The sequence below is a fragment of the Erinaceus europaeus genome, chromosome 12 (genome assembly GCF_950295315.1).
Source record: "Erinaceus europaeus chromosome 12, mEriEur2.1, whole genome shotgun sequence".
Taxonomy (NCBI): domain Eukaryota; kingdom Metazoa; phylum Chordata; class Mammalia; order Eulipotyphla; family Erinaceidae; genus Erinaceus; species Erinaceus europaeus.
The window spans coordinates 70,113,127-70,125,765 of record NC_080173.1 but is presented as its reverse complement, the minus strand read 5'-3'; the positions used below and the strand labels follow the sequence as shown (position 1 = coordinate 70,125,765).

General features: G+C 43.4%; 1 protein-coding gene across 4 annotated transcripts in view; it reads left to right on the top strand.

The window, feature by feature from the left end:
* UNC45B (unc-45 myosin chaperone B) overlaps positions 1-12,639 on the top strand; it is a 51,033-nt gene that overhangs the window by 14,340 nt on the left and 24,054 nt on the right. For all 4 annotated transcript variants that reach the window (XM_060203956.1, XM_007516943.3, XM_060203954.1 and 1 more), the window contains exons 6-10: positions 207-374; positions 1,217-1,385; positions 3,552-3,722; positions 8,227-8,398; positions 9,849-10,149. In XM_060203956.1, the coding sequence (XP_060059939.1) occupies positions 207-374; positions 1,217-1,385; positions 3,552-3,722; positions 8,227-8,398; positions 9,849-10,149 (981 nt within the window). The remainder of the gene's footprint in view (positions 1-206; positions 375-1,216; positions 1,386-3,551; positions 3,723-8,226; positions 8,399-9,848; positions 10,150-12,639) is intronic.

Below are 12,639 nucleotides of genomic sequence, written 5' to 3'. Positions count from 1 at the left end.
AGAAATCAGAAAGTGGTTATACAGTTTTGTCTCGTCTTTTGAATCTTGTCCTTTAACAATATTTCCAGGAGTAAGAACATGGAGTGATCCTCACAGGATGAAAGAACATGAAGATATTTTAAAGACTGTTCTTGCACTTGGCACATTGTTAAGACCTCCACAGCCAAACCCCCCTGGTGACCCTCACTGTTTCTTCCCTCCTTCAGGCGGCCAACAACCTCATTGTCCTAGGTCGTGAGGAAGCAGGGGTGGAGATGATCTTCCAGAGCAATGGCGTGGCCCTGCTGCAGCAGCTCATGGACACCAAGAAGCCTGAGCTGGTGCTGGCTGCAGTACGGACACTGTCGGGCATGTGCACTGGTCACCGAGCAAGGGTGAGGGCCTGGGTGTGGGCTCTTGGCACAGACAGCTGCCAATATCAGGACCTGGAAGGTGACAGAGGGGCAGGGCTGTGGCTGACATGAATAAAACCTGATGCAAAGTCTAGAGAGTCCCCAATCTTGATTAGATGGCTTCAGATCCAACAGAGCTTGCTCACTCCTTTCTTTTTTCCTTTGAGCGGAAAGTAGGTCTTGGCAAAGATAACATTGTTGAAAGCGGCTTACAGGAGCCAGGCAGTGACGCACCTGGTGGAGTGCACATGTTACAATGTGCTGTGACCCAGGTTCAAGCCCCTGCTCCTCACGTGTAGGGGACAGCTTCAGAGGAATGAAGCAGGTCTGCAGGTGTCCCTTTTTCTATTCCTCTCTATTTTCCCCTCTCCTCTCAATTTCTCTTTGTCCTATAAAGCAAAAAGAAAGGGAAAAAAATTACTGCCAGACAAGGTGAATTTATAGTGTGGCAACAACTCTGGTGGCAAAAAAAAAAAGATAAAAGAAAAAGGAAGTGGTTTATGAGGAAGAGCTATGATAGTCTACTTTTTGGTACTGTACTGAGTCTTCAAGACATAGTGTGTATTTTACAGTCACAGCGCATCTCACTGTGGACTCCCATACCTGAAGTGCTCAGTGACTCATGTGGCTGCTATATTGGATGGTGGCGGCTCTAAACCTCTGGAAAGCAGCTTTGCTTGTTTCAAAGGCCTGCCCAGACCATACTCCTCACTGGCTGTCTGGCATATTTCCCTACTGCACAAGATGGTTATTGTCCATTCCATTACCTTCAGGGCAACTAAAAGGGAAGGGAGGATACTGACTAGTTCTTGCTCGGGACCTAGGCCACAGCAATTCTCCATGCAGTCCGCATAGACCGAATCTGTAGCCTCATGGCCGTGGAGAATGAAGAGATGTCCCTGGCCGTCTGCAACCTGCTTCAGGCCATCATTGACTCTCTGTCTGGAGAGGACAAGCGGGAGCACCGAGGCAAGGAGGAGGCCCTGGTTCTAGGTAGGAGACATTCTTCAGTGTTGCTTCAAGTGGGAGGGAGGGAGGTACTCAGTTACCACCACCTCAGAATCCCTAGTCTGTGAAACTGCAGCATTATTTACAATAGCTAAAGTATTTGGAGATCTGAGCTCAAGTACAAACTCAGTGGACTGTTTTCTTTGTTACAAGGTCATTAGGAGCACTGCATATGTTGTAATGAATTTACATCATACTGAAAGGCCTTTCTGTCCTAAGTTGTCTTAAATTAAAATTATGAAGGGAAGCATTCAGTTAAACTTTAAGTGAAGATTTTGGTTTTTCTTCTTCTTCTTTGAATTTTTGTATTATCTTTATTTATTTATTGGATAGAGACAGCCAGAAATTGAGAGTAAGCGGGAGATAGAGAGGGTGAGAGACAGAGACACCTGCAGCACTGCTTCCTCCCTGCAGGTGGGGACCAGGGGCTTGAACCCAGGTCTTTGTGCATTATAATATGGGCATTCAACCGGATGCGCCAACACCTGTCCCCCCCTTTTTTCTTTTCTTTTTACTGCCTGTTTAAAAAATATGGTCTTTGGGGTTGGAGGTAGATAGCATCATGGTTATGCAAAGAGACTGTCATGCCTGAGGCTCCGAAGTCCCAAGTTCAATACCTCACATCACCATAAACCAGAGCTGAGCAGTGCTCTGGTAAAAAAATAAATAAATAAAAAATGATAATTATATATACATACATATATATGCATATATATATATATTGCCTTTGGCTCATAAATAGTGGCCAACAAAAAGTAAGTTTAAGAGTCATGTGGGATGAAAGTTGATGACAGATTATTTGCCATTTGATAGTGATTTGAATGATATAGAACTAAATATTAAGCAGTATTAAAAAAGGACGGTTTGCAGGCGGTTTCATCTGAAACTTGAGGCTATTATGTAAGTAAAATAAAAGCCCCCCAAAAGACAAATATTGGGTGACTCCACTTATATGAGGTATCGGTAATAGTGGCACTCATAGAAACAGACAATGGAGTGATAGTTGCCAGGGACAAGGGAAAGAGGAAAGGAGTGTTTAATGGTTTCGTCTCTTTATATCTTCTATCTACCTCTGGCCCTAATTCTGTCCTCTAAAACCTTCCAGAATAAGTGTGTTATCTCACCTGACATACTTTTATCTGAAAACAAGTTACTATGTCCACTCACATCTTTCCTCCTCCAGTTAGACAGTCCCTTTGCTTCATCTATTATTTATATGACATGGTTTAGAGATCTTTCCTTTTCTACTTGCATGGGACCTGCCTTGACATAGAACAAAAATCTTGAAGTCTCAGAGATGTCCAAGGAAAAACCAAAACCAGGAAACAACATTTGTCTTTTCTTCTATAGTCTGGGAGGTGTCGCAGTGGATAAAGCATTGGACTCTCAACCATGAGGTCTCGAGTTTGATTCCTGGCAGCACATGTACCAGAGTGATACCTGGTTCTTTCTCTCTCTCCTCCTATCTCTTTCATGAATAGTGAATAGATAAATTCTTCTTTTTTTTTTTTTTTAGATAAATTCTTAAAAAAAACCACAAAACATTTGTCTTTTCTGATCCCCAGTGGACAGAAAAGAGCTGGCATCTCAGGCAAAGGCTTGAATTCAGGTTCCTTTCCCCTAGCTTCCTTCTTCTCTACATCTATTATGAAGATTGGGTGCCAGCCTCTTCTCTTGGAACTAAGATCTAGGCCTAACACATAGTTTATAGGGTAGGATGGAGGGGACACAATGTTTGTTATTCTATGCACCAGAATGCCTCAGTCTGGGGGAAGTAAGATGTCTGTAAGGAGTATGCGTTTCCTTTCTGGAAAACATCTTATTATAAAAGATGTTAAAAACTGCATGCAGTATCCTTGGATCCCTGCCAGTCATTGCCTGGAAGTGAAGAGCTTTCTAAGAACCAGAGCTATTCAAGGGTTCTCACAGAAAGCATTATTCAGACTGGATGATTTCTTGGGGGTTTTGCCCATGGATTTCTTTCTTTTTAAGGATGAGGAGAGTAATGTTAGACTTTCTTGGGACATGTCAATCTCCAGGAAGCAAGGGATTTGATATTTCCAGAGTACATCTAGTAGCCTCTGCCATTTGTGGTCCTATGTATCTGAAACCTTAGTCATCCCTGTTCACTTCAGTCCTCTTCTTCCTTAGACACCAAGAAAGACCTGAAGCAGATCACCAGTCACCTGCTCGACATGCTTGTTAGTAAGAAGGTGTCCGGTCAGGGCAGGGACCAAGCCTTGAACCTGCTGAACAAGAATGTCCCCAGGAAGGACCTGGCCATTCATGACAACTCACGTACCATCTATGTGGTGGATAATGGTGAGGAGGTGGGGGGCTCTGGGATTCGCTCCAGCTTTTTCAGAGGGCATCAGGTACTAAGCAGAAGGCAAAAGAGGTATAGTAGAAAGTGGTAGAGATGTATATTTGGGAGAAATCTTTAGTCTCAACTGAAAAGCCAGAAAAAGACATTAGCATGCTAGAATCCATCAGTGGAATGGCGAAGATATAGGTAAAGAAGGTTCAGAATACAGGGCCTGAACACATTCAGAAAATGTTCAAACACACCCAGAACCACCTGAGTCAAGGAATGGGTACAACTGTGGAAAACAACAATAACAACAAACAAACAAACAAAAACAGGATTCTACCAACCACAGGGAAAAGTTCCTGAAATCTCATGTTGGTAAAATACTTTATAGGCCTTCCAAAAAGGAGAAGTGAAATCAAGTGTGCATTATATGATATACAGTAAAAATGGTCTAGTTGAAAGTCACCAAATTTGTCAGCCCTAGGGTATTATCCCTCTTTTTAATCATTTTCTTTTTTTTTTCTCTTTTTTTTTTTTAATTTCTTTATTGGGGAATTAATGTTTTACATTCAACAGTAAATACAGTAGTTTGTACATGCATAATATCCCACAGTTTCCCATATAACAATACAACCCCCACTAGGTCCTCTGTCATCCTTCTTGGACCTGTATTCTCTTCACCCACCCACCCCAGAGTCTTTTACTTTGTTGCGATACGCCAATTCCATTTCAGGTTCTACTTGTTTTTTGTTTTTTTTTTTCTGTTCTTGTTTTTCAGCTTCTACCTGAGAGTGAGATCATCCCATATTAATCCTTCCTGAGATCATCCCATATTAATCCTTCCGTTTCTGACTTATTTCACTCAACATGAATTTTTCAAGGTCCATCCAAGATCGGCTGAAAACAGTGAAGTCACCATTTTTTACAGCTGAGTAGTATTCCATTATGTATATATACCACAACTTGCTCAGCCACTCTTCTGTTGTTGGACACCTGGGTTGATTTTCTTTTTTAATTCTTTTTTTTTCTAATTTTTTAATCTTTATTTACTTATTGCATAGAGACAGCCAGAAATCTAGAGGAAAGGGGGAGACAGAGAGGAAGAGATACAAAGAAACACCTGCAGCCCTGCTTCACAACTTGCAAAGTTTTCCATCTGCAGATGGGGACTGGGGGCTCGAACCTGGGTCCTTGCACATTGTAACATGTGCACTCAACCAGGTATGCCACCACCTTGCCCCCTTAATCAGTTTCTTTAATTGCTTGTGCCTGTGGCTTTATAATCTACTCTAAATTCTCCAATCAGTTTAATGACATATAGACCTTGTTCTAAAAATTCAAATCAGTTTGACATTCATTCTCTCTCTTTTATTTTTATTTTTTACCAGAGCACTGATAACCTCTGGTTTATGGCGGTATGGGGGATTGAACCTGAGACTTTGGAGCCTCAGGCATGAAAGTCTCTTTGTATAACCATTATGCTATCTACCCCCACCCTATTCATTCTCTTTTGATAGTATACTTTCCTTGTTTGAGCTTCACAGTTCAAGTGGTTAGAATTTAACAATAAGGGGGGCAAGCAGTAGCACAGTGGGTTAAGCACACATGGCATGAAGCACAGGGACCAGCACAAGGATCCCGGTTCGAGCCTTGGCTCCCCACCTGCAGAGGAGTCACTTCACAGGCTGTGAAGCAGGTCTGCAGGTGTCTATCTTTCTCTCCCCCTCTGTCTTCCCCTCCTCTCTTGATTTCTCTCTGTCCTATCCAACAACAAGGGCAACAAAATGGGGAAAAATGGCCTTCAGGAGCAGTGGATTCATACTGCAGGCAACCAAGCCCCAGCAATAACCCTGGAGGCAAAAAAAAAAAAAGAATTTAACAATTAAAGGATTTATTTATAAGAGAGAGAAGACATGAACACCAGAAATCCAGAACATCAAGAGCTCATGCTTGCAAGTCCAACATTTTATCCACTGCACCACTTCCTGGGCTGCAGAATTAACTCTATGTTTATGTCTGCCTCCTCCCCTGAAAAACCTTTCCCCTAGCTTCCTTCTTCTCTACATCTATTATGAAGATTGGGTGCCAGCCTCTTCTCTTGGAACTAAGATCTAGGCCTAACACATAGTTTATAGGGTAGGATGGAGGGGACACAATGTTTGTTATTCTATGCACCAGGATAGATAGTACTTGGGGAAAGAATAATGTGGACTTAAACATCTTGCTATCATAAAGAAAAACCACTATATTGGGGTTGAATGTTTGGTAAACTGGACTGGGAGATTTGTGGGAGAGGCATCAGGATGTCATGCCTGAAATGAGTCTTGTGGGTCAACAAAGGACAAAGAAAGACAAGGAGCAGGTTTAGAATATTTTAGAAGAGAAATTAGTTTTTCAAAGCAAGGGCAGGAGTAGAAGGAAGAGTGGAAGGGGAGGTTGGGGAAGAAAATCAGGTACATTTGATGGAGGCTTTGAGAACCATGCTGGGGATTTAAACTGATTCATCCATTTCCTTCCTATTATCCTCCAGCCCTGCCAATACCTCCTGTGTTAGCATAATACATTCAAAGCAAACTTCACTGCTGAGCACTCACAGCTCCCTCTTAGCCTCCAGAATTTGTGCTACCCTGTATTTTCTGTGGGTGTATCTCTTCCCACTTGCCTTTGCTTTGCAAGGTCTGACCACCTCTAGAACTTGACCCTGAGATCAAGCTTTCTTTCTTTTTCTTTCTTTCTTTCATTTTAATTTTTAAAATATTTATTTATTCCCTTTTGTTGCCCTTGTTTTTTTTATTGTTGTAGTTATTATTGTTGTTGTTACTGATGTCATCATCATTGAATAGGACAGAGAGAAATGAAGAGAGGAGGGAAAGACAGAGAGGGGGAGAGAAAGACACCCACAGACCTGCTTCACCACCTGTGAAGCGACTCTCCTGCAGGTGGGGAGCCGGAGGCTTGGACTGGAGATCCAGCTTTCTATTGTCCCAGTGGCATCAGAGTCTAACAGTTAGTGTTGTAGACACTTTGAAACAAGACATTGCTGGGAGCTTGTCTTTATTATATCATTTGTCAGCTGTAGGATCTTGTACAATTTATTTGACTTCTTGGTCAAGTCTTGGTTTTCTGCTTTGAACTATGGGAATAATGATTCCTAACCATGAGATATTGTTAGAACATAGTACAATAATGTGTATAAAGCTCTTGATACTTAGCAGGTGCCCCAAATAGCTTTCAGCCCTTCTTTGGTATAAACCATGTATTCACAGTGTTACCACTCTCCCTTCTCATACTTTTTGTAATCCTTATCTATTTTATCTATTGTATTGTAAGATTTAAGGTCAGTATTGTGTCTTTTACCCACTGGGACTTCATGCTCATGTGATTACACTGCCTCCAGCAAACTCCCTCCCTTTTTAGTTTTAGATAGAGAGGGAGAGACAAAGAAAGAGAGCGACACCATAGCAGTGTTCCTCTGACACCATGCACGGTGCCCTTATGTGGTGCTGGGGGCTCAAAGTCAGATTCTCACACATGTAAAATGTACATTCAACTGGGTGAGTTATCTGCTGGTAGTCAATATTAAAAATGAGCCCGTTCATTCATTCATTCAACAAATCATCATAGTAGAGTTAGTCTCATGAGTAATAGGATATATTGAAGAAAAGAGAAGAGATAAAACAACTAGTAAATCTATGCTTTACTAAATAAATGAATTTTTAGCATTTTTTTTCTTTATTGGGGAATTAATGATTTACAGTCAACAGTATACTACAGTAGTTTGCACATGTGTAACATTTCTCAATTTTCTTTTTTCTTTTTTTAACCGGAACACTGTTCAGTTCTGGCTTATGGTGGTGCGGGGGATTGAACCTGGGATGCTGGAACCTCAGGCATGAGAGTATGTTTGCATAATCATTATGCTATCTACCCTCCACCCCATTTCTCAATTTTCCACATAACAATTCAACTTCCTTTAGGTCTTCCTCTGCCATCATGTTCCAGGACCTGAACCCTCCACCTACTACCCCAGAGTCTTACTTTGGTGCAATAAAATGATGAAGTTTTATTGTGTGATACTTTGTTGAATGATATTAAGTCTAGATTGGTACTGGCAATTTCCATACATTACCTTGTTGAATCCTCAAAACTCTTGAGTTCTGAGTGTTGTTCCCACTTTACAAGTAAAGAAACTAAAGCCTAGGGAAAAGAGAATATAACTTGTTTTAAAGATGGGTAGACACCTACTCATAGAGTGTGAGCACTGGTAGAGTGCTCTGAGGTCACCCAGTCTTCCTTTTGTAAATGTGGATAGAGTCCCATGATAGGAGATGAAGTGATAATGTAGGGGAAGAGCTGGATGTTAAACTTAGGTGTCTTGCCCCACTTCAGTGCCCTTGACTGGGTAAGCCATGTGCTAACTGGAATCAGGCAGTAGAGAAGCTGTGATAAAATAAGAGAAGCAAGGGACCATCTCGTGGAGACGGAGCTCAGGAAGAATCTTCTCCCATCTTGCAGGTCTGAGGAAGATCTTGAAGGTTGTAGGGCAAGTTCCAGATCTGCCCTCCTGCCTGCCCTTGACCGACAACACCCGCATGCTGGCCTCTATCCTCATCAACAAACTGTATGACGACCTGCGTTGTGACCCAGAGCGGGATCACTTCCGGAAGATCTGTGAGGAGTATATCACGTGAGTTCCTGGAGGCCTCAGAGGAGCCAGCTGTATATCTAGCAGCTTGAAACAATAATCATTTGTCCTCTTACATTATGGCAGGAATTTGGGAGTGGCTTAGTGGGGTGGTTTTTGCCTTGTCTTCACCCCAGTTTGGAACAGTTTGGAGGTCTGGCTCAGCTCTAGCACTTTTCAAAGGCTGAGGCTTTAGGACAACTGTGTTGCAGCATTGGCCTCCCTGCCCGAGTCTTGCTTCCTGCCCTTTCCCAATACGCATCGATTAATACTGCACTAATAAACTTCCTGCATATCAATGCCCGTCTCAGAGTGTGGAAACATAATCCATGGCAATCTGCTATATTGTTTTCTAATTAATCAATAAATTAATAAATTAAAAAAAATTTTTTTTTGCCTCCAGGGTTATCACTGGGGCTCGGTGCCTGCCCTGTGAACCCACTGCTCCTGGAGGCCATTTTTTTTTTTCTTTTGTTGCCCTTGCTGTTTATAGTTGTGATTGTTATTATTATTGTTGTTGTCATTGCTGTCATTGTTGTTAGACAGAGAGAAATCGAGAGGAGAAGAGAAAGATAGACACCTGCAGGCCTACTTTACTGCTTGTGAAGCCACCCCCCTGCAGGTGGGGGCTGGGGTCTCGAACCGGGATCCTTGTGCTGGCCCTTGTGTTTCATGCCATATGTGTGCGCTTAACCCACTGTGCTACCACCCAGCCTTTGCTATATTGTTTTGTTAAGTATTTATTTTATGTATTACATATGAGATAGAGGTTCACATGAAGCAGAGAGAGAGAAAGATAAGACAGCACCACCCTGGTACATGTAGCAAGACAATTAAACTGGGAACCTCAGGTAGAAAAGTCCAATATTCTGCCAGTTGAGCCATTGCTCCAGCTACATTTTTTTGTTAAGTTTTTTCTTTCTTTATTTTCCCCTTTTTATTCATTATTTTATTTTTTTTATCAGAGCACTATTCAGCTCTGGCTTATGGTGGTGCTGGGGATTGAACCTGTGACCACAGAACCTCAGGCATGAAAATGGCATACCCATTATGCTATAACCCCAGCCAAAAAAAGATTTATTTTTATTTGTTACTTATGACAGAGAATTTCACGAGACAGAAAGAGAGGGAGAAACAAACCAGAGCACCACTTTGGTTCATGTGATGCTGGGGCTCAAACCAAGAACCTCAGGCACACAAGTCCAATGCTCTACCAGTTGTGCTATTTCCCTGCTCTCCTGTTATGTCATTTATCCTCACTATAACTGAGAAGTACCACCCTTCGTTTCCAGATTTAGAAGCTGAGGCTCAGAGAGGTTCAGTGAACTATCCTAGGTAGCACAGCACATGAGTGATGGATCCAGGATACAAGTCCAAATCTGTCTGCCACCAAATTTCACTCTTCCTACCTCCATAAGGCTATTCTCTTGACCATGTTTATCCTGTGTTTTAGTGGAAAGTTTGACCCCCAGGACATGGACAAGAATGTCAGTGCCATCCAGACAGTGTCGGGGATTCTGCAGGGCCCCTTTGACCTGGGCAATCAGCTGCTGGGGCTGAAAGGTGTGATGGAGATGATGGTGGCTCTGTGTGGCTCGGAGCGTGAGGTAGACCAGCTGGTGGCCGTGGAGGCCCTCATCCATGCTTCCACCAAGCTCAGCCGTGCCACCTTCATCATCACTAATGGCGTGTCACTGCTCAAAAATATCTACAAAACCACCAAAAATGAGAAGATCAAGATTCGCACACTGGTGGTGAGTGGGCTCAGTGCTGGACACAGTGCCAGGCACCAGGGACACCAGGATGAAAAAGGGGTGGTCCCTGTGCTTGAGGAGACCACACTGTGGGGCATCCAACTCATTCACAGCTTGTGAGCAGGATTATATGGAGGAGGCTGTGAGACCTAGACTCGGAAACTTGAGCCCAGGGCTGGGCAGTGGTGCACCCGGTTACAGGAACATGTAGCCGTGTGAAAGGACCCGAGTTCAGGGCCTTGTCTCCACCTGCAGGGGGAAGTTTTCACGAGAAATGAAACAGTGCTGCAGGTGTCTATCTTTCTCTCTCCCTATCTATTTCTCCCTCCCCTCTCAACCCCTCTCTATCCTACCAAATGAAAGAAAGAGAGAAAGAAAGAATAATAGAAAGAAAGGAAAGGAAAAGAGAGAGAGAAAGAAGGAAAAAAAAAAGACTGCTAGTAATTATCTCATCGTGTAGGTGCCAAGCCCTGGTGATAATCCTGGTTTGGGGCGGGGGGAGAGAAAGAAAAAGAAAAGGGAAAAAGAAGGATCCAGGTGGTGGTGCACCTGGTTGAGTGCACACATTACAGTGCACAAGGATCCAGGTTCAAGGCCCTGGTCCCCACCTGCAAGGGAAAAGTTTCACAAGTGGTGAAGCAGGGCTGCAGGTGTCTCTCTGTCCCTCTCCCTCTCTATCCCTCCTTCCTTCTCAATCTCTCTGTCTCTATCCAATAATAAATAAATAAAATATTTTTTAAAAAAGAAAGGAAAAAAGAGAAGAAATATAGGCCCTTCTTCTTCTTCTTCTTCTTCTAGCGTTTGCCCTTCTTCCGTAGCCAGTCAACAGCATCAGGTTGAGCCTGATGTAAAGTTTCGAGACCTCCTTTGAATCTGGAGAGGTGGCAGTCGTTGACTATGTGGGTCATAGTCTGTCTGTAGCCGCAGGGGCAGTTCGGGTCGTCTCTGGCTCCCCAGCGGTGGAACATGGCAGCGCAACGGCCATGGCCTGTTCGATTGAGGAGGGCCCAATCATAGCGTGCTAGGTCAAAGCCGGGTTGACGCTTGCAGGGGTCTGTGATGAGGTGTTTGTTCTTTACCTCAGCTGACTGCCAACTCTGTTTCCAAGAGTCCGGAACAGAGAAGTTTAGCTCTAAGAATATTTAGTTTAGCTCTAAGAATATTTGCCTTTTGGGGGTCGGGCGGTGGCGCAGTGGGTTAAGCACACATGGCGCAAAGCGCAAGGACCGGCATAAGAATCCCGGTTCGAGCCCCCGGTTCCCCACCTGCAGGGGAGTCGCTTCACAGGCGGTGAAGCAGGTCTGCAGGTGTCTATCTTTCTCTCCCCCTCTCTGTCTTCCCCTCCTCTCTCCATTTCTCTCTATCCTATCCAACAACGAACAACATCAACAATGGTAATAATAATAACCACAATGAGGCTACAACAACAAGGGCAACAAAAGGGGGAAAAATGGCCTCCAGGAGCAGTGGATTCATGGCGCAGGCACCGAGCCCAGCAATAACCCTGGAGGAAAAAAAAAAAGAATATTTGCCTTTAAGCTTTTGAATGACATGGACATCTAGGAGCTTTTGTCCAGCAGCAGTTTCAGAGAAAATGCTGAAAGTTAGTTTGTTCCCTTAATCAGTTTCTATTGGACACACTTGCACCTGTTTCATTCTTACCATTATCATTTTACATTGATTACATATCATTTTACAAAATGATTTACAAAAATCATTTGTATTGATCTTTGTTTTGTAAATAGTTGCAGTGAAGAATTGGTATGTGTTACTGTGGCTGTATTAATTGTTGTTGTGTGCGGGCCACGGAGAAGAGAGAGAGGGGGTCCGGAGCGAAGAGGAAACACAAATCTTTATTTGCGCTGGCACCTCAGAGTTGGGTGCTAGAGAGGCAGGTTGGGCCACATGGAGGTAGCGAAAATGGCTGCCTCACGCAGTAACCTTTCCTGCGTCTGAACACTGGAGTGAAGCGCTGGCAAGAGAGCGAGGTGCGGAAGAAGAAGGGCTTTTATAGGAGTAGCTTTCACGAGAATGGGAAGGGGGAGGAGTAACCATAGCACTCCAGGATAGGATGATAACTCTCGTGAGAATGGGAGGGAGGAGGAGTAACCAAAGCACTCCAAATATCGTGGGGATATAGACAATGCCCTGAGGAGGGCACAACATGGCTGAACAGGCACTCCGAGAATGTCCCAACTCTTTCAGGAACTAGCAGTAGCCTGAGGGGACAACATGGCAGATGTGACTGCATCGGCACAATTTCCCAGCAATTAATTTTTTGGCCTCTGCTATTTTAAGTTTCCTTTTACAAAGACCCATATTTGGACATAAGTGTTTAGTTTTTGCTGGGTCAGTGTCCACACATATGAATTTATTAATGAAAGCTGTGATTTCTCTGTTTACATAAAACTGTAACATGCTTCACCACTGTACCTTTAAATGTAGTCAGTGTGATCTAGTACTGACTTTTCATGATACCAGACACAGCAC